The following is a 26,528-nucleotide window of genomic DNA, read 5'->3' on the forward strand; positions in this document are numbered from 1 at the left end:
GCGTATTAAAGGAGGATTTCTAAAACTGTACTGAAAAAATGTGTGGATCTCAGGGTGTTAATGGGATAGTGCAGCGATTCAAATTTTTTTTGTTCCACTTAAAAAAAAGAAAGAAAGAAGAAAGTCTGTGTTTTGTTCATTTTTAGGCAAACTATTCCTTTAATGTGCTTTTAATACAAAACCATTAAGAATGTCATGTGTAAGTTATGGCAAAACCACTAACACTATAAAATGTGTATTGTTTGGACACAGAAAGAAAAAAAACTTCAAAGCCTGCTTTGATCAGCTAATTTTGTATTATTTTCAGAATCATCTCTAAAATAATGTTAAATTAATGTTTTGTTGAGCTAGTTCACAAGCTTTCAGGGTATCTTGGTTTGAGTTTTGTTTCTGGCTCTATTTCTGTACTCCATATTGGAAATACTATATGTCAGCCTTGGTTTACCAAGATTGATGATGCTTATTCATTGCAGTTCATTGTGGTCACAATATTCTGTGGAGAATGGGAGAGCTAGGGCTTAGACGGACATATCAAATGGTCAAAGTTTGGTGTTAGATGAAAGTAATATCTCAATAAAACAATCCATTTCATCTGGTTTGGGACGTTTATCAGCAACTGTGTATATCTTGGTGCCATCGTGTTTGTGAATCTACACATCCACAGCTACATTTCTGCATACATTCCCTGTCTGGTTTCATTTAGCTAGAACTGTCAATCAATTAAAAATGTAACTGAATTAATTACTTTTATACCAAGAGGCTGTTGAATGCTTGAATCTGATTGATCAATTTCCACAGCCATATCACCCTGCAGCCCAAGACCAGTTGCCCACTGAAGCTAAGCAGGGTTGAGCCTGGTCAGTACCTGGATGGGAGACCTCCGGTGAAAACTAGGTTGCTGTTGGAAGAGGTGTTAGTGAGGCCAGCAGGGGGTGCTCACCCTGCGGTCTGTGTGGGTCCTAACGCCCCGGTATAGTGACGGGGACACTATACTGTCAAAAAGCACCATCTTTCGGATGAGACGTTAAACCGAGGTCCTGACTCTCTGTGGTCATTAAAAATCCCATGGCACTTCTCATAAAGAGTAGGGGTGTAACCCCGGTGTCCTGGCCAAATTCCCTCTACTGGCCCTTGTCTATCATGGCCTCCTAATAATCCCCATACACTTGATTGGTTCAATGACTCTCTCTCCTCTCCACCTGTAGCTGGTGTGTGGTGAGCGCACTGGTGCCGTTGTAGTGTGGCTGCCGTCGCATCATCCAAGTGGATGCTGCACACTGGTGGTGGTTGAGGAGAGACCCCCCCCCCCCCCCCCCCCCCCACGTGATTGTAAAGAGCTTTGGGTGTACAGCAATACACAATAAAGCGCTATATAAATGCATCATTCATTCATTCATTCATTCATTGATGAACGCACACAACTAAAGTAGTTCCAGGAAGCTCTTGACATGTCCATATCACTTCGCCAAATGATTTCAGTTATTTCAAAGGTCCTTATAGCCTACAACAGCAAAAGAACCAAAACGCACAACGACACTGACCAAGCCAATAAATATAACAAACAACAAATTTTACACTTCCCCGCGAAATTACGTTTTGCTATTGAGGTAATGGCGCTGCTCCTGATGAGACACTGTTCAGACTCAGATCAATTGCTCTCTCTCTCTCTTTCAAATCTGCATCATTGCCTCAAGCCTCCGTTACTGACTCTAAAATGACGTCTAGATGTGTGGTGACTGTGGTGAAGAGTTTTAATTAGATTAGTCTTGAAGCCCTAGTGCAATCATCTGTCTGAGGCACTTGCACCCTGCCTATTTGCGCAATATATGCTCTACAATATATGCTTTTGGAAAGCTATACTGAGTCAATAAAGCATTAGCCACTACATCAACTGCTGTTCAGTGTTGATTTGGTGATATATGATATTTAAATTACTCTTGTGCACATTGATCTTGATGCATGCATTGCACACAGGTGCCTATGAATTATGGTAGACACATAACTTCATGCATTGCTAAGCTGTGTGCAAGAAAACTGCATAGCCTACTTACACTGGTCTTTCATTGTAATGATCTGCAGTTGTTCAGAGAAATCAGCCATTAGAAGATGAGTTACCATTACTCTCATTATACTCTGTTTGCAGGTAAACACACTCAATGAACAATAAACTGTCCATATATGAGCATGTGTCAGTGATTTTCAACAGCAAGACCAATAATACATAATGTTTAGATTTTAAAATGCGTTTTCTATGCAGACAGAAATGAAAGAATAAAAATAATTTGCATTTTGTTGTGCAACAATAAAATACAGGCAACAATAACAAAAAAACTTTTTTTACAGTAGTATTATTTATATTTTTGTTAATATTTTGAATTATTTTATATTGTTAAAATATTATGAATATTAATTATTGTTAATATTGTTAATATTTGAATATTATTTAGCCTAAATATATCTGTATAGTAATAAAGTTTCAGTTTTTTTGTTTTATTACGTTTTTGTTATTTTAGTAGACCAACTTTAAATTAAAATAAGAAATATTGCCTTGGCAACTTATTTTATTTTATAACTTAATGATTATTTATATTATATTTTATATTTTAAATGTATAACTTAATGATTATTTTTTAGTGAAAATGTTTTTGGTTTTCATTTTGGTTAACAATAATAATAACAGTTTTACAGGTGTGACAGCCGAGATTTACATTACTGTTAATGATATTATTAAATATTCCTTAATATTATTAGGAAATCAGAGAAGGAAAAATCGAGGTTATGGTGAGGCATTTAGAATAGAAGTGAATGTCGCTCTCGGTTACTCACGTAACCTCGGTTCCCTGAAATGAGGGAATGAAACATTGCTATGGGAAATACCTTTTTCTCGAATACTACTGAAGCCTTACTGAATCACACCAGTGAAACTGGCCAATGGCGTTCAAGCGCGCGAAATATGAGCGGGAATCCCGCTCTTGGAGGAAGGCAGTGCTTGTACGTCATCCATTCAGAATCTTTGACTGAAGCAACTTGCATTCTAAGATCCTGAGCTCTGTGACACGGCAATAAGACCAATGTCTCGTTCCCTCATTTCGGGGAACCGAAGTTACGTGAGTAACCGAGAGTGTTCCCCTTCAATTCGGTCACTCTACATTGCTATGGGAACGTATAAAATCCCGCCGTGTCACAGCGATGGAGCCTGGCTCGACTAAGTATGTCAAGTTTCCCATTTGGAGCCGTAATGAGATCGGCAATGATATTGGCGCTCTTAGTAAACACAACTCAGGTCTACAGGACCTAGTCGAAACCATGTAAAAAGTCAGGGAGGGGCGCGGCAACTACACGATGCCGCGTCACACCAGGGCGGAGTTAACTCCGGTGAAACAGAGAATGTGAAATGGCGGCGGCTTCTGCGCTTTCACATATAGATTAGTTGAATTTGTTTAATTTCAATGAAATCATGTGTTATGATGCACGGCCGTAGCGGTGCTCAATAAGCAGAGTATGATGGTGATCAAGTCCTAAAAGACGTGGTGAACTATATCAAAACATTGTGATAAACTGTTAGGGACCGCACTGAATTGGTGGTGCGTCAATACAGGGTGTATACGACTTAGTCGAAACCACTGATACACAGATCATAGCTGAGGCTGAGTAGGTGCGTGCGCTGCTTGCACTGACAGCACATGCAAGGTTATACACATCTAGGTTATAAAACCTCGCGAAAGTGCTGGGTGACGACCAGCCTGCCGCCGTACAAATGTCCTGAATAGACATGCCATTTGCCCAGGCCCAGGATGACGCGAGTCCGCGGGTTGAGTGGGCCCGAACCCCTATCGGACATTCCACGCCCTTAGAGCTGTAAGCCAAAGCAATTGCGTAAACGATCCAGTGTGACAGCCTTTGCTTGGACACAGGCAGTCCTTTTGTGCGTCCACCAAAACATACAAATAACTGCTCCAAGAGTCTGAACTGTACAGGGCACAGCAGTGTATTAAGCGGCTCCGTACCGGACGGTGTTTCGGGGCGGAAAGCAGATAGTGTTTTGACCTGCGCTTTAAATGGAGTCGAAAGCACTTTAGGCACATATCCTTTTCTAGGCTTCAAGGTGAGTCTGCAATCACCTGGCCTGAATTCAATACACGAGTCGTTAATTGAAAACGCCTGCAGGTCTCCAACTCGCTTAACAGAGGCCAGCGCGAGCAGGAGCGCTGTCTTGAGAGAGAGCGCTCGCAAGTTCACTGATTGTATGGGCTCGAATGGGGGTCCCGTGAGAGTGTCAAGCACGAGGGCCAAGTCCCAAGTGGGCAGAGTAGAAGGACGAGGAGGGTTCAGCCTTCTTGTTCCTTTTAAAAACCATATGATCAGTTAATTTCGGCCGATCGGGCGATTTTCGACGTGCGCATGAAAGGCTGTTATAGCAGCCACATACACTTTCAATGTGGATGGCATACGATCACTATCAAATCGCTCTTGGAGGAAGGCAAGAATTATTGGTATTGGGCAGTTGATTGGGTTTTCGATACGCACCAACCTCCATTTATGTACGTAAAGACGCCTCGTGGAAGGAGCCCTAGCCTCAGAGATAGTGTTCAGCACGCGCTGAGGAAGTGCATCTGTTAAGGCTCCATGAATCCGGATTTGGGTGCCATATTGTTCCTTGTGCTTGAGAGAGGAGGTCTCTCTTCAGTGGGATAGTCCACGGGGGGGCTACCAGCATCTCCACCAGTTCTGGGAACCACGGCTGATTGGGCCATTTCGGTGCCACTAACAGAACAGATTCCTTTTCCTCTGATTTTGCAAAGCACGCGAGGCAGAAGTTTCACTGGAGGAAAGGCATACTTGCGTACTTTTGGCCAGCTGTGAGCTAGTGCATCCACTCCCAGGGGAGAGTGTGTCAGTGAATAAAACACCGGGCAGTGAGTGTTCTCCGCTGATGCGAAGAGATCCACCTCCGCTCTGCCGAATACACTCCAAATCATTTTGACTGTCAGAGGGTGTAATCTCCACTCCCCGTGGATTACCCCGCCCCTCGACAGTAAATCCGCGCCGTAGTTCAGGCATCCAGGGACATGTACTGCACGGATGGAGAGGAGGTGTCGATCTGCCCACAGAAGGAGGTCTCTCGCCAGCCGCATCAGTGGTCGCGAGCTCACGCCGCCTTGGTGATATATAAACGCTACTACTGTCATGCTGTCCATCCTGATGAGAACGTGACGGTGAAGAATGTCTGGGAGAAGGCACTCGAGCGCTAGGTGTACAGCACGGAGCTCCAGACAGTTTATGTGCCATGACTTCTCCGTTTCTGACCATGTCCGGCTCCCCAGCCTGTGCTCGATGCATCTGTCGTAACATTCTTTCTCTTGATCACTTGGCCAATACGAAGTCATATTGCGCCAAGGGGTCAGCGTGTGCAAAACAGTCGCGCAGCACTGTGATGCGCAAGGTGCTCGTGCGCCATGCATTCTGTGGCACCCGGCTTTTTAGCCAGAGCTGAAGCGGTCACATATGTAGGAGCCCTAGATTGCACACTGTCGAAGCAGCAGCCATCTGGCCGAGCGTCCTCTGAAAGCATTTTAGTGGGGAAGAACGCCCTAGTTTGAAGACTGTGAGAGAGCTGATCAGTTTTTGTGAGCGCTCCTCCGACAAACGCGCTCGCATAGTTCAACTCCACTCCTAAAAAAGAGATGTTCTGGCTCGGTACCAGCATGCTTTTTTGCATATTTACAGTCAGCCCTAAGCTCTGAATATGAGCGAGGAGTCTGAGTTTGTCGCTGAGCAGCGCGCTCTCTGATTGGGCTAAGACTAGCCAGTCGTCGAGATAGTTCAGGATGCGCATTCTGCTCTGCTTCGGAGGAGAGAGAGCAGCGTCCACGCATTCCATAAACATACGAGGGGCCAGGGATAAGCCGAAGGGCAGGACCGTGAATTGGTACACTATCCCCTCAAATGCAAATCTCAGGAAGCGCCTGTGGCGGGGGGCTACTTGAATGTTAAAATAAGCATCCTTTAAATCCACGGAGATAAACCGATCTCCCAGCCTGATATGTGAGAGGATTTGTCTCAGCGTAATCATTTTGAACGAGCGCTTTGAAAGCGCGCGATTCAGCGGTCTCAGGTCCAAGATTGGGCAGAGTCCGCCGTCTTTCTTTGGCACCAGAAAATAATGACTGTAGAAGCCGCCCTCGCGGCCTGTGAGGGGTGCTGCCTCTACAGCACGCTTTGCAAGAAGATTGTGTATCTCCTCTCGTAGAACTGAGGCATTCCGCTCCCGCACAGTGGACATTAACACACCGTTGAAAAGGGGAGGTCTGCGGAAGAACTGAAGCGTGTAGCCATTCTTTAATGATTTCATAACCCACTCTGATACCCCTGGCAGTGCCTACCACGCTTCTGTGAACTGTGACAGCGGGCGAGGCGGATTGCTCACCGTGAGGGATAACTCGCCGTTGGAGGGCGGGGAGTTTAATACCACACAAGTGTGAGAGTGAGTGATGGGGGAGTGAGAGGAGGAAAATTGCCCTGATATTGAGGTGAGTTTTGTATTTTTTTCGACTTTATTGCTCTGCATAGTGGAACAGTCAAAACACTCTCAAAATTGCTCTCGCCACCCGCAACAGGCAGGGGGGCGTGGTGAGCACACACAGTGGAGCGAGAGGACTTCTTCAGTGGCTCGTCTTCGGCGCTGGGTGCAGCTTTCCTCATCCGAGAGACAGCATCAGGAACGTGGCTTTGATACCGGTGCCGGTGGTCCTCCGTTTCTGCCAGGGCGGGGTCTCTGGCCCTTCAAGCCCTGATGACGCTTCGGCCACGGTTGTCTTGACCTCACCGCCGGCTCATGTTCGCGTTGAAGAGCAGCAGAAGGGGCGTGCGGTCTTCCCGCACGCTGCGCTGAGGAGGAGCAGGAGGTTTTACGCCGGCGCGCTTTGGCAGGAAGTGGCTAATGGCCTTCGATTGCTTCTGTGCTTCAACGAAACGCTCCGTGAACGTCTCCACCGCCGCTCCGAAGAGACCACAGGAGCGTCCAGAAGGGCCGTTTTCTCTGAGTCCTTCAACTCGGTCAGAGTAAGCCACAGGTGACGATCTAGCACCACAAGATTCCCCATATTGCGGCCGATCGCTCGAGCTGTCACCTTCGTCGCTCTGAGGGCCAGATCCGTGGCGCGTCGGAGCTCTTTAAACACTTCGGGGTCCGACCCGTGCTCATCTAGAGACTTGAGCAGCTTGGCCTGATATACCTGGAGTATCGATGCAGTGCTGAAGCTGAAGCTGCCTGGCCTGCCGCGGAGAAAGCCTTGCCGGCGAGGTTTGCAGTGGCGCGGCAAGGTTTAGAGGGGAGTTGTTTCACGTTGTTTCTCACTCTCCAGTTCACCGCGGCTGACGGACAGAGATGGGCAGCCACGGCTTCTTCCACAGGGGGAAGTTTGACATACCCCACTTGGTCAGCTCCAACCACAGAAGACAGGTGGGAGGATCCTGGATTATGCACCCGACTGGTGAACGTGTTCCATGACTTTTTTATCTCGTCGTGCACCTCGGGGAAAAAGGGGCTGGGTCTCCGTGGGGTGTCTTTGAGGCCGTGATCCGACTGGAGGTACCACTCGTCCAGACGGCTTCTGGCCGGCTCGGCAGGAGGCGTCCACTCCAACCCGAGCTCATCCACTGCCTTGGACAGGACGCTTAGGAGCTCGACATCACTGTGATAGTGGTCCCCCGCGTCGCTGCCTTGGGGCGCAGTGTAATCCAGCGGGCTGTTGGACCACTCCTCTCTCGCAGACGCTGCTACCGAAATGGCATCATCCTCCTCTTCAGTGCCCTCCATGGCACCGAAAGACACCACATCTTGAGCGTCGGGGGAGATGCGGAGATCAGCGGTCATGAAGCGCACTGGAAAGGGACCTACAGCAGGGGGGTGAGGAGCGCGTGGGCACTGAGCCGGCGCGAGCTCGTACCTGATCCTGGCAGATCCGCATCAGAAACTCGCGCCACTTTCCTCCTTGGCCCAAAAGAGGCTGCAGAGGAAGAGCGCGGCAGAGCTAGTTGGGTGAGTTCATCGCCTTGGACGATGGCCACACGGAGCCGGAGAGTCCGGAGACTCATATCTCCGCAGTGGGGGCAGTCCGATCCTCCAAGCGCCGCCTCTGCGTGGGCACGACCCAGGCACGCACGATTCGTGGCCATCAGAGAGTTCGATTGGCTCCGCACAGGAGAGGCAATCGCGAGTCATCTTGCTTCCGAAGCTCACTGGAACACAGCAGGGGAAGAAAAGGCGTGTCCGCTGCAGCTTGTAGATCACGGTGAGTAGTCTTGATAGGTTTTCTGCTTCTAGTAGAAGGTTGGCTGAAGAAAAAGATTCTGAATGGATGACGTACAAGCACTGCCTTATATAGAGTGGGATTCCCGCTCATATTTTGCGCGCTTTAACGCCATTGGTCAGTTTCACTGGTGTGATTCAATAAGGCTTCAGTAGTATTCGAGAAAAAGGTATTTCCCATAGCAATGTAGAGTGAGAATTGAAGGGGAACATTACAAACACCTGTCTAAACATTTTATATTGTGGGGGATTTTTAAGAGATATTTGTTCTAAACAAAAGGGCTTATTGACATCGTACTCAAAAAAATTAATTGTGTAATCACAACTTTTACATGACACAGCAAAAAGGCATTGACATACAGTACATGTAGTAGAAGACTTTCAGCTAAATTTTGACCATGTCGATAATTTTGATGCCTTAGAAATTAATGTATCAGGCTAATGATTTATTTCAGAAATTGTGGGCATGTTATATGCATTTATTAACTCATGACCATAAAGTTATGCAACCAGCACAATCCGATTAAATAGCCATTTCTCTAACACTAACTTTTTTATCGGCCATGGGAAGAACATAAACAAAATGGCAAACAGCACATCAGACAAAGTGTGACTTTTTGGAATGACATCAACTGTTTGTATATATATATATTTTTTTGACTCGTGTGAAACTAAGAACAAAAGAGGAGGTTGGACATGGATCTCATTCGCAGTATATAAATATGAGACCAAATGACAGTCATCTCTTCAGTACCCAATCTCTCGACTGTTTGCCATGTGTCTAGGGTGGCTAATATTTTATCTCGCCTCAGTCGGTAAGTCTGTTTTAAATGTCCAGCTGTAATGTCTGTTGATGTGTGTTGTCTGTGTCATATTTTCCCTTACCTTGTGTAGTTTTGCTCCTAGTTTTGAAGATGAATGCATGTCACGCAAGCTTTTCACGCTGACCAAATTTGACTTCGATCTTCTACATAGTGATAGATGAATTTGCACTAAAATACTGTATTTAAAATTTGATATGTATATTGTTTTTTTTACTATATGCTTGTGAAAGTAGTGCTTAATTGTATTTAATGTGCACTTGCACTTTACTCTTAAGAGTATATTTAAAAAAAAAAAACTACTTTCAGATAATACAATGAAATAAAAGTGCACTTTTCACATTCTTAATTACCCTTAAAACGTTTTAAACTTTCTAAACTTTTTATGTCAAGTTAAATGTCGTTATGTTTTAATAATCTTGCCGTGCTTTACTGTACACTTATTTTGATGTGTTGAGTTGACTAACATACTAAAGCACAAGTAAAATACTTGATTATCATTTAACTGCTGTGTGGTATTCAATAATACATTTAAAGTTCATATATTTTAAATGTGCTAAATTGCAAATTCATCATTATAAATGTGTAATTATATGTTTAAATACATGACATACAAGTTTCAATAGAATGTAAACATTAATTAATGAAAATTAAAGTATATTTTAGTTTATGATAAATGCTTGTCAGTACATTCAGCAGTTCACTTTTACTATATTTCAAAGACAATAGAGGTTACACTTTATTTTAAGGTGTCCTTGTTACAGTGTAAATATACATTTAAGTACTGAGTAATATTAATTAATTACATGTACTTGCTATATGGTTAGGATTAGAATTAGAATTTGGCTTGCATGCATAATTTATTGTTATTATAATAGTAAGTACATGTAACATAAGTAACAAGGACACCTTTAAATAAAGTGTTACTGACAATAGATCTAATTATAATTTGAATGCAGTAAAGATATACTTAAGTCCTACTTAAGTGGGTCCAAAAAAAAAAAACACTATACAATTCAGCTAACTACATTTAATATAAATTTAATTTAATTTCAATTAGCATGCATTTCTAAGTGTCCCAAAACATTACATTGATTTCGCAGTTAATTACATAAAGTTTACAATTTTTGATATGGATAGTTGCATTCTGGAGTTTGCTTTTGCCATTGTTCTTATCAGAATGGACACACTAGTTGAGAAGTACATTTACAGAAGGATGAATGTAGTTACGTGATATTCTCTGACTGTAAGACTTGAGTGGAGTGTGATCTGTGCAGGGTCGGCATCTGCTGCTGGAAACTGCAGTTACAAGGTGCTTATCGAACATCTCGGCTTGGGCAATGGTGATATTCAGTTGACGTCCCTGCGGCCCGTGTCTAAATGGAAAACCCCTACCCTTGTTTACATGGACCTGTATGTGACCTCCATCACAGAAGTGGTATATCCAGCATGATTTGACTCTGAATGCCATGACACAGGATGTCAAGCTGTACTGTAGTATCATCTCTCAACACTTATTTCTGGTTTCTTTCCACAGAATGAAAAAGCCCAGAGCCTCTCAACACAAGCCACAATTGTGCATGTAAGTGTTTTCATAACCTTTTCACACACAACTTCACACTCAATTTAGAAAACTTGCCTGGAAATCAAATCAAATAATTTCTTGACTTTATTAAGCAAAGGAATACAAGGAACAAATATCATTTGTTTTAAGTCAAATAAAACCGATTGAAAATAAAAACAAAGTGTAAAAAGAATTAGTATATATTATTATTATTATTAAAGAGTATATATTAAAGTGCCCCTATGGATTATGAAAGGTTCATATTTTGTCCCCCCAACAACAGGTTGACACGCATGTGAGGTCAAAAATCACTTCCATTATGCATTTATTTTTACTTTATTTGCTCAACGACTGCCAAACGATTCGTTCAACGATTCATTTTTCCAAACCCCTCTGCGTGATGCCAATCTGTGGTGATTGGTCAATTTAATTTTTTGTGTGTGCTTTTAACGCTCCAAAATCAGGTTTTTCTCAGGTCTGCAGGTCTGCACAGACAAGTGCGCGGGCAATATGCTAATGTTTCATCTTGACATCAACATGAAACAGCTTGGGATTGGTTTTCAAAATGACTCGTTTCAATGATTCAGAGTCGTCTCTTTCTTTTGAGAGACAATAACTTTATACACGGTGCACTTTCAGATTTAACACTTTGCAGGATGTTTTCTTAGAGCTGTGTTACACACTGCATGAAAGCTCATTTTCAAAAATCCATAATAGGGGCACTTTAAAAATGATTCTAGGAGGAAAAGGAGGATAAGCCAATTTGGTTGACCACTATAATCACTATTAACATAATCCTCATAACTGTGCAGGGTTGGTTCAGTGAGTTCACAAGTTGGAACCCAGAAGACTTCTGTGGAATCACTTTATGTACAGTTAAAAAGGATATGGTTTGGACTCCAGACATCACCATCACTGAAAGGTCTGAAAATGGCTTTTTTGTAGTATAAATGGTTTGTTACTTGTAGAAAACGTAGACATTTAAAGGGGTCATATCATGAGGAATTCCTTGGTCTTTTGTGTTGAAAGAGTTTGTTGTATTACAAAAACATTCAGAAAAACCTACTAGTCCAAAAAGAGCATTTTATTGTAACAAGAAGATGATACAAGAAGACTTTTTATACATCAGCAGTGCCTATTTAGTGTTCGTGAACTTGGCCCATCTTAAGCACTATCTGGCTGTGTGTAGCACCTACTGCTCTGCAGATCACAATGTTAGGAAAGGTCTGCTGGTCTGGTTTTAACAAAATCCCTTATCGTTTTATTCTAACCTGAAGTGCTCAACAGTTTAAGGAGCACATTTAAGCACAGATTTTTGCTATTATTAAAGGATGACATTTACCAAACCTGCGGGTTACAGAAAAGTGAAGACAGAGTGCACTGTAAAAAAAAAAAAAAAAAAAAGTTGAGCAAATTTAAAAGTTTAAGGCAACCAGTTTCAGCAGATTTTTGAGTTTTCTCAACTTATTTTTATAGGATATTTTTGAGTTCTCTCAACTTTTAAGAAAACTCAAAAATCTGCTAAAGCTGGTTGCCTTAAATGTTTAAGTTAGCTCAATTTTTTTTACAGTGAACAGTTGGGGCTGGAGGATGGTGGAAAATAAAAAAGTAATTAAAACTACAATTAAAAGTAATAATAATAATAATACAAATTTACACAAACATGTATATTATGACTCTCATACAAAAAATCCTTGTGATCTTTTTTTGTATGTAGTGCATCTGTAATCATATAAACGTCTTTAAAGCAATCCTGTTATCACTTACTCACCATGTGTTTCAAACCTATAAGACTTTCGTTCATCTTCAAATGAATAAAAGTCAATCAGCTTATTACATACAAATTGTTGTTTTTTTCTTTCAAAAGTCTCGATTCATATGTAATTCTTTTACAATTTTGTTTAGAAACTTTTTGAAGTGTAAAAGTTTTGGTGGACTAAAATTTCAGCGGAGGAACAGAAATCTCTATGGTTTCATTTAAAATATATGAATTTATGGTTTCGAAAATGAATCAAATTCTTCTGAGTTTTGAATGGCATGATGGTGAGTTAATGGTGAATTTTCATATTTGGGTAAACTATACCTTTAAAGTTTACTTTTGTTACTTTGTTTTTGTCTGTTTAGCATCAAGACTGAGTTCGCAACAATGGAGAATCAGTATGTCCAGTTGCAGAATCATGGCGCTGTTGTGACGTCTAACACTTTAGCTGTGACCACGGCCTGCAAGATGAACCTGCACCAGTTTCCCTTTGACATCCAAAGCTGCACTTTTACCCTTCAGTCTCCAATCCATTCAAGTACATTTAAAACTCAGAAAACAAAGTCGATCAGGGTTGGGCAGAATTCAAAATTCATGAAAGTGAAATTGAATTAGTCACACACACAAGATATTGACACGGCAGGAAGAGGAATATTCAAAAGATCAAAAACATCTTGGTTCACAACCCTGATGTTGGCAAACATGACTTTTAAAGATCGTATTTGACCTGCTAGAGTTTTGACCTTAAGTTATTGTAATGTCTATTGGTAATTTGTCTCATGTTATCTCAGGTAAGGAGCTTGTGATCAGCCCGTTCTCTGACGCTTCAATCCTGACCCTCAGCTCCAAGAAGGCCTTTCAGACTCAGGGAGAGTGGGAACTCCTCAGTATAAATATGTCTAAAGCCAATGCCACTACTATGGGACAATCACAGGATCAGCTGATATATAAGGTACAGAGCAGAAAGATATAAAAACCACTTACAGAGAAAACAAGCTAATTTCACATTTGATGTACAACCTTACAGCTGAGATACTGGGATCAGACATTGTGACCACTGTTAAAACACACTGAACAAAAGCTGCTCTGATAAAGTATTTATCGAGGTTTCTGTTTTTACTTGCAGATCACCATGAAGAGGAGACCGCTACTGTATGTTATTAACTTTCTAATGCCAGTATTTTACTTCCTTATTCTGGATTTGGCCTCCTTCTTCATCAATTCAACTGGAGGAGAGAAGCTGGGTTTTAAAGTAACTCTGCTTCTGTCTATTTCTGTGTTACTGCTGCTTCTCAAAGACATGCTGCCCTCTACGGCCAGTGATATTCCCCTGATTGGTGAGAGTTTATCTGCTGTACTGATTATATTGAACAGTAAAGGCCATTGCACATTGAGTCTGAAATTTTCGCACGTTGAAAAATAAATACAACCATGTTGTGTCGATCACGTTTACGCACTGCCTCCGAAACTTTCGTCTGTCATAAAAAAAATTGGATGAGGTTCGATTTTCTGCTTTTTCGCATTCGTAGCATGCATTTTGATTGGAAAGGATGAGGAATACGAAAATAAATAAATAAACGGAAAAACGCATACGAAAATTTGAACTCAGTGTGCAATGGCCTTAAGATGATTTTTTTCTCTTGATCATTGATGGCACGAAATTTCATCTCAGCACTTTTCTGCAAATGGCTACACTATTTTTGATTTTGTCATTTCATCTGAATATCAACATTTGTGGGATTTAGTCATTCGTAACAGTTTTGAAGTTAACTGATCTAATTTTGCAGCTCTGGAAAATAGTGATCTATGACACTATTTTGTTGAAAATCAATGTTTTTTGTGTTTATTTGTTTTTGGATTTGTGGAGTAAAATTTATAGTCTTTGTTTGGAAGTAAAAAGATCAAATTCGAGCCTCGGGGTAAGATAGGCCGCCCAGAATTGGCATAGAAACCCCAAATGGCATGTTGTTACTATTATATTTTACAAGCAACTCTTATTGTAATTAATGAGGTTATTATTTAATATCTCAGTGAATTAGATGTACATTTCAGACATCTTCACCTTTCATTAAAACCTATAGGTTATTTCTATAGGTTTTATAAGTTCCTATAGATATTTAATGGTCATTTCATTAAAACCTATAGGTTATATTATTGTGTAAAATCACAAAAATTGCATTCATAGTGTTGCTATTATGACATATCTTCACCTAAAATATGGACTATTAAATATGGGTATATTCATATGCCGGTATTTAAGTCATATATTAATTTCATAAACTTTCAGATAAATCTCTTTTACTGTGATTCTGCTTTGTCTGTTATCAAATTACTCAATTATTCACCTAAGAAGTTTTAATTTAATTATCAATACAAAAGGCTGAGAAATAATTAACTGTTGATGGTGTCATCATTTGCTAAAAAATGCAGACTTTTCTGTTGTATGAAATAGATTATATATATTTTTATTTTATTATTTTTAATTATTTTCTGGTGGCTTTCCTAGGGGTTTATTGTGTTGTCATCTTCACTCTGATGGGAATCAGCGTTCTGGAGACCATTCTTGTGAATTTTCTGATTGCAAAAGGAAATCGGACTGTTTCAGTAAGACCAATGAAAAGCTCATCTGCTCTTTCTGGTAAATATTTACTCAACATCTGATAATGAGGGGCTTTAAGTTAATTAGTTTATAGCTAATTACTTATTTTAAAAAAGGCAATTATACCATGATCATGATATACCAGAACTGCAGCAAACAGAAAAACATGTAAATTCATTTAACTCCTTTGCGAATCATTGAAAGGAAATCGTCCTTGGTAAAACATCTTAAGTTAGATCAAAGTCTTCTCACAGATGCGGTAAAGGACACTAAGAGCCCTCCAGACTCAGAAACAGACAGGCATGAAGAGCAGCTGTATGCTCTTGAAGTCCTGGAGTTTCAAGCTGCTCAAAACCAACAAGAGAGGAAAAGACTGAGCTGGACCAGAGTGTCAACAATAGTAGATGTGATCTTTAACTTTCTGTATGTAACCACAGTTATTGTGTTTCTGATAATGCTGTTCAAGGCTTGGTTCCCGTGAGTGAATGTCCCTTATAGGCCTGTACATGAGATGGAAAGACGACTTCTGCTTGCTCATTAGAACACAGATCAGCCAGAGTTGGTTGTCCATTGTAGTTAATGCACAAGTATATAAGGCTGTGATATGTATTTGTGGGGGGAAACCATCTAGATTATGACTCCTTCCTAATTAAAAATATACCAATACAATTTGTGAGATTACACTTTTTTTGTCTACATTTGATTACATTTTAGATTACTTATGAGCTAGCGTCTTTAGACATTAGTTGCATTTTTGTTACCATCAATGTTAAATAATTCTCATCAAATCGTCATACTTAAGTACTGTAAATGAAAACGAGGCAATGTTTGTTCAATGTTAGTTCATGTGTGTTCTTCATGCTTATTGAAATATTGAATAAGTAATCGTGAAATAAGTTAGCATGAAATTTACATGAGCCAAGATTTACAAATGCTTTAAAAGTATAGTTCATCTTAACTATTGTATTGTCTAATGTTAAGCATTAACTTTTACCATATATACAAAATGCTGTCTTTTTATTTAGGGAAAACATATTCATGATTCATCTTGTTAATGGGGACTATAAACATTCACCAAACCATTTTATGAGAGTTGAAGCATGGTAAGGCAACAGCCTGAAATACAAGGAATATTTACCAATGGATGAATTCAATTCAGCAATACCGACATTAAAAATGTTTCAATTTCATTGACTACTTTTGTCATTAACTAACATAAAATGTATTGTTTAAATAAGCAAGTATCATTATAAGTATCATAATATTACTGCTAGAGAACAGAGTAATATACAGATACACTTTTCATTAGGATCATAGACGATGTCAAAAATCAGTTTATGACCATATTGATAGTAATTTATTTTCTGAACGTCTCTAGTGGCATCACTGTTGATCGAGGCATTACAATTGCAGAAAAACAAATAAATTATCGGTAATACCACATTGCATACTGCACGATGATACTGGAACTCATGTATTCATGATATTTATATGCTAATGCTGTGGTACTTTGTTGTGTGTAACATGTATAATGTAAAGCGTGTAAGGGAATCCGTCTTTGGAAATGGTAATAAAAATGTTCTGGGTTATGATCTAGGGCAGGGGTTCCCAAACACGTTCCTGTAGCCTCCCCAACACTGCACATTTTGCATGTCTCCTTTGTCTGACACCCATTTCAGGTCTTGGAGTTGCTACTAATGAACTGATAAGTTGAATCAGGTGTGATTGATAAAGGAGACATGCAAAATGTGCAGTGTTGGCTCCAGGAACGAGTTTGGGGACCCCTGATCTAGGGCAGTGGTTTTCAAACCTGTCCTGCAAGCACCCCTGCCCTGCGCATTTTGTATGCCTCCCTTGTCAGACACACCCAGTTCAGATCCTGCAGTCTCTGGATCATCAGTTGATCATCCGGGCCTGGAACCTGTTTGTTTACATGTATTCTCCCTACAGAATGCATTGAACAGCTAAAGGACAGACTATGGGCCTTTACATCTAAGGGGAATAGAGACAAGTTGTTTTTTTAATGCATATGAGTCATCAGTTTTTACCGTAGTATGACAGGGGAGAAAAGCAAAAATGACTGTTCCCCTTGGCTCACTGTTCATCTTGCGTGTCTTTTTTTAATGTAACATACCAAGTACTGAAAGCACACAAGACTGTTTGTACAAAGTTTTATTGTCTTGAACACCAGAGCTTTTTAAACACACTTATTCTATATAACAGCAGGCACAGCATAACTGATTGAATATCAATGTAAAAATGATAACATTCTTGCAAAAAAACATTTGTCTCAGCCATTACAGGTATTTTTACATTCCATACGCCACTTTATGATGCCTTGGTTTCACAGACCGTAATATCTATAAGACAGTCGGTCAGTATTAAGTACCTGGAGAGTCAGTCCTCAAGTGACTTCCTAGGACAATGTTCTGCCAGGAACACTGAGCTTCTGGAACAAGCCATCCATGCACAATTGCAGGCTCATCTGGGCATGCCTTCGAAAGGTGCCATAGTGGATCATTTTCAGTTGCACTGGCCGAAAAATCTAAGGTCAGTATGGCTGTTGTTTCAGTATGGCTTCTGGGAAAGTATGTTCATTTCTCTCCATATCCTGTGTAGTGATATTAATATACAGTGATATAGTAAACATCCCCTATATCCCCTAACTTTTCAAGTCTGAATAAAGAGGCACCAGTGGCATACACTGCAACAGAAGATGGACTTTCCCTGCAAGAGCGCTTCCGAAAATCGTCCGACTATTCCATTTTCCAGAGAATTCGGTGTGGGCAACCTTTCTTGTCCACACATCTGAAACCCCCTGACATACAGCGCACTCCAACAAAGGGCTCCAGCAGGCAGTTTTCACAATCAATAAATGTTGCTGTCTGATGAGCCGTCTTGGAAGATTCCATTCTATTAGTAAAATAGATTTCATTAAAGAAAGTGACCACCTTCCACATCACATCATCTTAAACATTTTGAGGAATGCAATTAGCGCTGCACGATTAATCAAAATTAAACTGCAATCACGATTAGGCACAAGCTGCGATAGTCATGCACATCTTGTCAGTGAAACAGTTCTGTGATCAGTAGTAAATCTCCATCCGAAAGCCAGCGGAAACTCCAAATAATCGCTGCAGCTGAATAAACAGAAGATTTAACTGCTTTCATTGATTCGGAGTGACTAATAAAACACACAACTGTGACTATATAGGGTTTGTCTGAGTTCGTCTTATTATAATAAAGTATATAATAATGCAAAGCTAATCGATATTTATCACTTCTTAGAATACTATTCAATACGTTGCGTGCCTTATTCTGTTTAAGAAGCCACATCATCTCACAGACTGATTTATTTCAAACACTCGATTGACGTTATGAAGGGAGTTTGGAGCCAAAACATGTAATTAAATGTGGTATTTTCATGTGATTTCAGATAGAGCAACTTCACTACACAGAGCAGCAGTTCACTGAGAAGCTACGCAAACAGTTTTCATTAATCGATTTTTTTGCATAGCTTATCAGAGAACTACGGCTCTGTGTAGTAAATGCCGCTCCATCTGAAAGCACGGGATGGAGATTTACTACTTATCACAGAACCGGCTTTACTGACAAGATGCATATGACAATCGTGCAGCCCTAAATGTCAAAGTCAAGTCACTCACATCACATCTTCTGCCAGTGAAAGTTGTGACAGCATCTACACGATCATTTGCAGAACCCAGTGGCTCTCCTGGTCCTCCTCTTCCTCCTTCAGCTCCAAGCGAGGCATCTTTATTGGTGCTGATGACAGCTGTGGTTCTGAGGTGCCAACATCAACATGAGGGCACAGCCTGGTTGCCTGTACACCTGTTGTACATAAAAAGACACCATGGAATAATATGAAATTCAAAAATGAATAGTAATTACAACTTAGAAAAACCACAGATACAGAATAAACGACTTCACACTATCAAGGATCTGGGTCAGCAAACCTGTGCTTCTGAAGTGAGGTCGTAGAGTAGTTATTGAAAGCTGGGTGGCAACTGTGCACAGTTTTGGTGGGTCAGTCTGGCAGGCCACATGATGCACCCTGGCCAAATCTTCATATGTGCTTACCTACACAAGAGCAGCAATAATTACAGCATTTTTGGTTATGTTTTACCCATAAAAGCTCTTAATCTCACCATTCACAAGCAAATAAGTATCAGGTAACAATCGACCTCATCATTGTAGTGTTGAAAGACATCAATGAGAGAGTGCACTAATGGACTTGAATTATATGCAGATGGAATTAGAAAAAGTTAAAATGCAATAAAATATTGCGTTACTCCCTAAAAGTAGTAACTAATTGTGGTACTTAGTTACTTTTTAAGGAAAGTAATGCGTTACATTCCTTTTTCTCATCTGGCCTGGGCTTGCTAGTTTGTTTTTAAAATAGAAAAGTTTTATTTTTGGCAAATGTAAAAGCCCTTTCACATTGTGAATGAAATGAATAAGCCTCAGGCTGAAAGATTTTAACAAAAATATCTTAATTTGTGTTTCGAAGATGAACAAAGGTCTTACGGGTTTGGAACGACATGTGGGGGGAGTAATTAATTACAGAATTAAAATTTTTGGGTGAACTATGCCTTTAAGAGCAAGATCCATTGGGAAATGTGCTGCATTGATTACCCAGTTCACTACTACAGAAGCCGTTCCTCAACGAGATTTGTCCTGATGCTCCCAATGGCCAAATCGGGGCCTGTGGAGCACTCGTACAGTAGGCCTAATAACTTTGAAAATGTATGATTATTTAGCTTGGCTTTTAGAATCTAGAATCAAGAAGGTCAGATATTGGAAGCAGGCCAGATTTTTGTAATATTGTGAAAAATTACTACAACATAAAGTAACAGTTTTTCGATTTTAATATACTTTAAAATAGTTAATTCCTGTGGTGGCAAAGCTAAATTATGAGCAGCTATTACTCCAGTCTTCAGTGTCACGTGATCCTTCAGAAATTGTTCATTATCAATGAAAACAGTTGTGCAGATGTTTTTTGGAACCTGTGACACTTTTACAGGATTCTTTGATGAATGAAAAAAGTTTAAAATAATGTTTATTCAAAATAGAAATCTTTTGTAACCTTATAAGTTTTCAATATTACTTTTTAAAATTTAAAGGGGTGGTCAGTCAGCTATTTTCGAAGGCTTTAGTTATGCACTATAACATAAAACTCATTATTTTTCACATTTTACCTTTATTATTTACGATGACTAACCGTGGCTTTTACTCCAGGGCCACTGATCTAACGTTATCTATTATAGATCACTGATCTATCTATTATAGATCAGTGCCCAAATCAAACACAGATATGTTTAGCGTGGCCCAAGCTAACTTAGTCTAAATGAGCAGGTGTGTAAACACTACATAAAAGCCGTGATCAAAAAAATAGTTTACATTGATCACAGTTCGCTGGTGGGAGAAGTGAAAGAAGTTTGAATGTTTTTGTAGGCATTTGAAGGATAAATATGAATTAGCATTCAGCTAACTGGCTAATTTAGCGGAGCTAAACAGCTTTGATTTATTTACGTTCAGGTTACAACATAAAATGAACGATAGAAACTATTAAAGGAAAACAAATCGACAAAGAATAACACTTACAGGCTGTGGCCCGTAAACAGCAGCTTCTGTTTTTAAAGTGGGAACTGCTCCATCCTTCAGGACAAGCTTTTGAGCGAATCCGGCATTGAACTCGTTTATATTGAGGAAGCAGTCCTCCATAAAATGTGCAGCACAGACAGCTATATTGAGATTATATTGTTCAGGAACAGAGTTAAAAATAAATGTTAACCATTGCTCCCTAAGACCAGCGTCCCTAGGAAGGGCGAACAAAGACGTCCTGCGTTTGGGGTGAAAATAGCAGCGTCTCGACGGCATGACTAACTTACAAACTCGCGCTTCTCTAAAACAAGTCTTCTTCTTCTTCTTTAATTGATTGGCGGTTGGCATCCAAAATGGTGCATTACCGCCACCGACTGTTGTGGGTGTGGAGTATCAATAGGGACTTAGACGTTTTACGTAAAAAAATAAATAAAAAAACCTTTAAACTTTTAAATTCTCTCATATAATCTAGTTGACTTTAGAAATGTCATAACATGCTTCCATGCTGATGGTCTAACTGCAGAAAAAGAAAGCATTTCTTCTACTGCTAGTCTAGTGTATCCTAATGCTTTGACACTATCTAGCAGGACTTCCCTCTCAGCATTATACACTGGGCAATCTATTAAAACATGTATCACAGTTTCTGCTTGATTGCATGTTGAACATTGACCATTATTATGTTTCCCTATAATGTTGAGATTATAATTAAGATTAGAATGACCTATTCTCAGCCTTGTGATTATTATTTCCTAAAACAAGTCCTTCCGGGGCAGGGCTCATGTGCAGTTATTGAGGTCACAGCTCATTGTAGCCCATACCAGCTGTTTGTACTGAAGCGATTTATAGAAAATCAAATCCCTTTGCTTTGAGCGTCGTAACTTTGCAGATGTCCTTCATGCTCAAGCAGCAATACACACTTACTAAAGTGAAGAAGTGAAATCATAATCAAAGGACCCCTTTAACAAAGTTGAATTATACGACTCTATAATGCTTTTTTTAATCTTTAAAGTTTATGCTTGCAAATGTTGATTTCAATTGACTAGTTTACTGTAATCTGTGGATTGTTTCTCTCAGAACTTCCTGTGAAATTTAACGTTAAAACACATCTACCTCAGATGTTGGTGTTTGCTGGCATTAACCAAAAGAAACACACAACCAGAATTATTATAAAACACTTACATCTGTGTGACGGATTGATGGCACAGCTCCATCTATTAAAAACAACTTTGGACGTGAGTCTTTGTATTGTTCCAGGTTTGTATAACAATTCGGCGAAAAGTGTTTGGCACACACAAGCACATTTTTGCCCACTGTTTCTGGGACATTTCCTTTAAATATAAAATCAAGCCATTTCGCTTTTGTTTCCTCTGAGGCTGGGATTCGGTGTAAGGTCACCTGTGAGGCTTTACAGCCGACCACAGAGCAGATTGCATGCCGGGATCGCTTCATGGTCGATGTGCGTGCAATTGGCATGCTGACTGCAGGAATGTCAACCAGAGCTGTTGCCCGTGAGTTCATTTCTCTACCATAGGCCGTTTCCAGAGGCGTTTCAGAGAATTTGGCAGTACATCCAACCGGCCTCACAAGCGCAGACCACATGTAACTACACCAGCCCAGGACCTCCACATCCAGCATCTTCACCTCCAAGATCGTCTGAGACCAGCCACCCGGACAGCTGCTGCAACAATCGGTTTGCATAACCAAAGAATTTCTGCACAAACTGTCAGAAACAGTCTCAGGGAAGCTCATCTGCATGCTTGTCGTCCTCATCGGGGTCTCGACCTGACTGCAGTTCGTCGTCGTAACCGACTTGAGTGGGCAAATGCTCACATTCGATGGCGTCTGGCACTTTGGAGAGGTGTTCTCTTCACGGATGAATCCCAGTTTTCACTGTACAGGGCAGATGGCAGACAGTCTGTATGGTGTCGTGTGGGTGAGCGGTTTGCTGATGTCAACGTTGTGGATGGAGTGGCCAATGGTAGCGGTGGGGTTATGGTATGGGCAGGCGTATGTTATGGACATCGAACACAGGTGCATTTTATTGATGGCATTTTGAATGCACAGAGATACCGTGATGAGATCCTGAGGCCCATTGTTGTGCCATTCATCCACGACCATCACCTCATGTTGCAGCATGATAATGCACGGCACCATGTTGCAATTAATTTATAAGAGCTTTCCTAATGATTACTTTTGCCTTACTAATTTTTATGTGAATTCCGATCTGATTCAAGTTCAAAGCATGCTTATCTGCCATCTCATTTCCTTCAACTCCAACATGCACTGGAACCCCAAAAAATGAAACAACAGTGCCCTGATTTTTAATTCTATATATGCACTGCAGTATTTCAAGTATAATAGCCTATATTGTCTACAATTAGACTGGCCAGACTGAATCCTCTTTAATGCAGCCAATGAAATGCTTTTTTTAATTCTATTTTCCTGTACCTAGTTTCTGTTTCTTCTTCATTATGGCCACCTACTACATATTGGAGTGCAAAATAATGGCTTCATTGATCTCATCTTAAAGGGGACCTATAATACCCCTTTTTACAAGATGTAAAATAAGTCTCTGATGTCCCCAGAATGTGTATGTGAAGTTTTAGCTCAAAGTACTCCACAGATAATTTTTTACAGCTTGTTAAATTTGCCACTTTTAGGGTATATGAGCCAAAACACACCATTTTTGTGTTTGTCCCTTTAAATACGAATGAGCCTTTCTTTTCAGAAGAGGGTGGAGCTTCAAGAACTCATGCTTGGGAGTAGGGAGAGCATTCATCGAATTATTCTAACTCGGATGATAATCGGTCATACTGGACTTAACACTACATTTTATAAAACTGGAAAACACCCAACTAGGGAATGTGTACATGGTAGCTCTGTGTTAAACCATAGATCATGAAACTTACACGTTTTGTCCATCAAGATAATCTTCACAAAGTAAAATCAGGGAATCAGTACATATCACTAATCTAGTCGATTGTACTTCTTCGAACCACAGAAGTGCTAGAAAAATTGCTACTGACTCTGCAGTAAACACAGAAATGTTATCCTTTTTTATATGATTTACAGCTATGTAAGGAGACTCCGTATATGGCTTGGAGGTGGTCTTAATCAAATAGCTAGCTATCTACGTAGAAACCTTTGAAACAGCTTCGCTGGATGACGCAGTTTCAGGCTCAGACAGTGCACAACAAATTGGCTGCATGTTTTCTTTTCAGCTTTTAAGTGGGCAGACACACCAGAAACCTAACTAAATACAAAAAAGCTAAAAACGTGAAAATTTCATCCCTTTGAAATGTAGTGAAGTAGTACAAGTAAAAGTCATTTCATGTAAATTACATGTAAAACATTATTAAACATCAGAACATCAAAGACTTTGTAAGGGCTCGGGTAATATTTCAAATGAAAACACTAAAACTGATATGATTTTTCATCCATTTAATTTGACCCATCCAGACAAGCAGATTCATAATAATAATAATAATAATAATAATGAAAAAAAAAAAAAAAAGACATTGTAATAACAACTATCTTCATAACAGTTTTTAGTTTTTATACTTCACTAGTTAAATTAGCTCTTCAGTTGGTAAATGTCTTGCAGATACAGCAGCTATAAAATGTTTTGATTCGAAAATAATAGTCTATACTCATAGATGGTCACAACTGAAAGCACAAGTGTTTTTTAGTCTATCGCTTTTAAATTACCTATCGAATAGCTTTCCTCTTTTCTGAAGTGTCTTTCAGCCAACGTTATCTTTCCATTTAGCTATTTTTCCAGAGTCAACAAATCATAAGCTGTGCTTTCTGAATATTTTGAATGATTTTACTCAAGAGGACACTGTTGGTAAGTGTTCCCTTTTGAAGGGTTTGTTGCTGTTATCAAAATAATATGCTTTTGGAGTTAATCTTCGAGACAAACTACACATATAAATGTAATTTCTCTCCACGTTAGACTGAAGTGTTGAATAGCTTAACTTTGCTCATTTATTTGAATCCATAACTGAAGCAAATGTTGGGCTCCTGCAGATGGCGGCTGAACTATTCACAATGACTGATCATCTTTCCATCACAGATCAGCTCCTCCTTCTCTATGTTTATGACCTACATCTGAAAATCATTGAACAGGTTAAACATTCACATCATATCAATCAAAACAACAACAAACAAACACTTCCTGGACCCAGTGTTTTCCCTAACTGTGCTAGTCCTAAATTTAAAGGTAGATTGATGACTAAATTTTATTTGGCTGAGGCATATACTGATATTTTAGTCAAAATTCAGAATTCTGTCCTCATTCAATCACCTTCAAGTTGTTCCAAACCTGTGTGATGTTCTTTCTTCTGTTGAAGACAAATTAAGATATTTTAATTAATGTTTTTGTCCATACAAAAGTCAATGAGTTCCAATGGGTTTCTTTGTATAGACAAGAGGGACATTCTTCAGAATCGTATTTTGTGTTCCACAGAAGTCACAGAGGTTTGAAACGGCTGCTAAAACTACCTATTGGTTAGACTTTTCACTATATACTGTTTTAAATTATTCATTGCATCCATTTCGAATGAAGTGAGACCTTTTCTTTGCTTTCGGCAGCATTTGCAGGCTGCGCAGGAAGTTCTTCACTGGAAGTTTTCTCCTCAGGAGATAAAGGCAGATAATGTGAAAAACCAAAGGACTGTTCCAGCCCTGCAAAAGGAGAATTGCAACCTAAATCCAGAGGAGGTCTTCCAGAAAATGCCTACTGAAGAGGAAGTACTGAAGATTTCAGTGGAAGCAGCAGCAGCAGCAGTAGCATCAGTGCAGGAGACTTTGCGAGGTTTACTCGTTACATTTCAAAGCAAAATACACAGTGCACAAACCACCAGAAACTGCTGAAATGAAATAAACCTTTTGTTTCTAACGCCCCTCTAGTCTCACATCCAGAACAGACCTCTGTTGGAGCTGTCAACCATAGTGCGATGGAAAAGAAGTCCAGGAGAAAAAGAAAGTATGCACTATTGTGGATGTATTCAATTGTCAACTGCATACGTGATGTACAATATGGACAAAAGTATTGGGACACCCCCTTCTTTAGAACAGAAAAAGGCACTTCCAAAACTGTGGCAACAATGATGGAAACGTAATTCATATATTTAAAAACTGTATTTCCATCTCTGTTGCAACAGTTTTGGAAGTGTCTAAAATGACTGTACCCATATGTACAAGTCATTGGTGTTTGGTGATGAGTTTCTGGCTCAAGGTTTGCATTTAAAATCACACCAGAGGTGTTCAGCTGGCTTTCTGCAAACCGGCCAAGTTCTTCCACACTGACTAAATCAATCATTTATTTTTGAATCTTGTCTTATACACAGAGGCACTGTCATGTTAGAATAGAAAAGGGTCCTGTCCAAACTGTTGCTATACAGTCAGAAGCACACAATTCCCTTGAATATCATTATATGCTTAAACATTAAGATTTGTACTCATGTAAATCATTGAAGTAGTCAAACCTGTTCATTAGAAGGGGGTGACCCAATACCTTTGTCCATATAGTGTATTTTCAACTAATTGTCCTATTTATTGTCTCCTTGAAGGACCTGCGACTGCTTCTCATGGTTATGGAGCTGCAGACGTTAGTCGCTACGTCTCAAATGCATTATCTGAGATGAAGTTACTGCCAAATTAATGACTCTCTTTTGTATCTGTTTTATTCTGTCATTAGACATTAAAAAAATTATAATGCCATACCATATATATTATGTGTCGAAGAATGTGTTCAGGGATAGATAGATAGATAGATAGATAGATAGATAGATAGATAGATAGATAGATAGATAGATAGATAGATAGATAGATAGATAGATAGATAGATA

General features: G+C 40.0%; 3 protein-coding genes across 3 annotated transcripts; 2 read left to right on the plus strand and 1 right to left on the minus strand.

Moving 5' to 3' along the window:
* Positions 1 to 12,820: 12,820 nt before the first annotated feature.
* LOC306860157 (5-hydroxytryptamine receptor 3C-like) lies at positions 12,821 to 15,716 on the plus strand. The gene is made up of 3 exons (XM_079401713.1): positions 12,821 to 13,407; positions 13,582 to 13,792; positions 14,962 to 15,716. Exons 1-3 carry the CDS (start codon positions 13,213 to 13,215, stop codon positions 15,114 to 15,116), a joined length of 561 nt encoding a protein of 186 aa, XP_079257839.1. The 5' UTR covers positions 12,821 to 13,212; the 3' UTR covers positions 15,117 to 15,716.
* A 1,434-nt stretch (positions 15,717 to 17,150) lies between these two features.
* Positions 17,151 to 20,995, minus strand: LOC306856782 (uncharacterized protein). The gene is made up of 4 exons (XM_079396250.1): positions 20,677 to 20,995; positions 19,029 to 19,152; positions 18,720 to 18,903; positions 17,151 to 17,967 (listed from the first exon to the last, which is right to left on the minus strand). Exons 1-3 carry the CDS (start codon positions 20,950 to 20,952, stop codon positions 18,755 to 18,757), a joined length of 549 nt encoding a protein of 182 aa, XP_079252376.1. The 5' UTR covers positions 20,953 to 20,995; the 3' UTR covers positions 17,151 to 17,967; positions 18,720 to 18,754.
* Positions 20,996 to 24,309: 3,314 nt separating this feature from the next.
* On the plus strand, positions 24,310 to 26,407 carry LOC306847300 (uncharacterized protein). The gene is made up of 5 exons (XM_079381174.1): positions 24,310 to 24,523; positions 24,706 to 24,804; positions 25,270 to 25,492; positions 25,588 to 25,663; positions 26,250 to 26,407. Exons 1-5 carry the CDS (start codon positions 24,497 to 24,499, stop codon positions 26,290 to 26,292), a joined length of 468 nt encoding a protein of 155 aa, XP_079237300.1. The 5' UTR covers positions 24,310 to 24,496; the 3' UTR covers positions 26,293 to 26,407.
* The last annotated feature ends 121 nt before the right edge of the window (positions 26,408 to 26,528 follow it).

This window comes from Barbus barbus, assembly GCF_936440315.1.
Source record: "Barbus barbus genome assembly, chromosome: 3".
Lineage (NCBI taxonomy): Eukaryota > Metazoa > Chordata > Actinopteri > Cypriniformes > Cyprinidae > Barbus > Barbus barbus.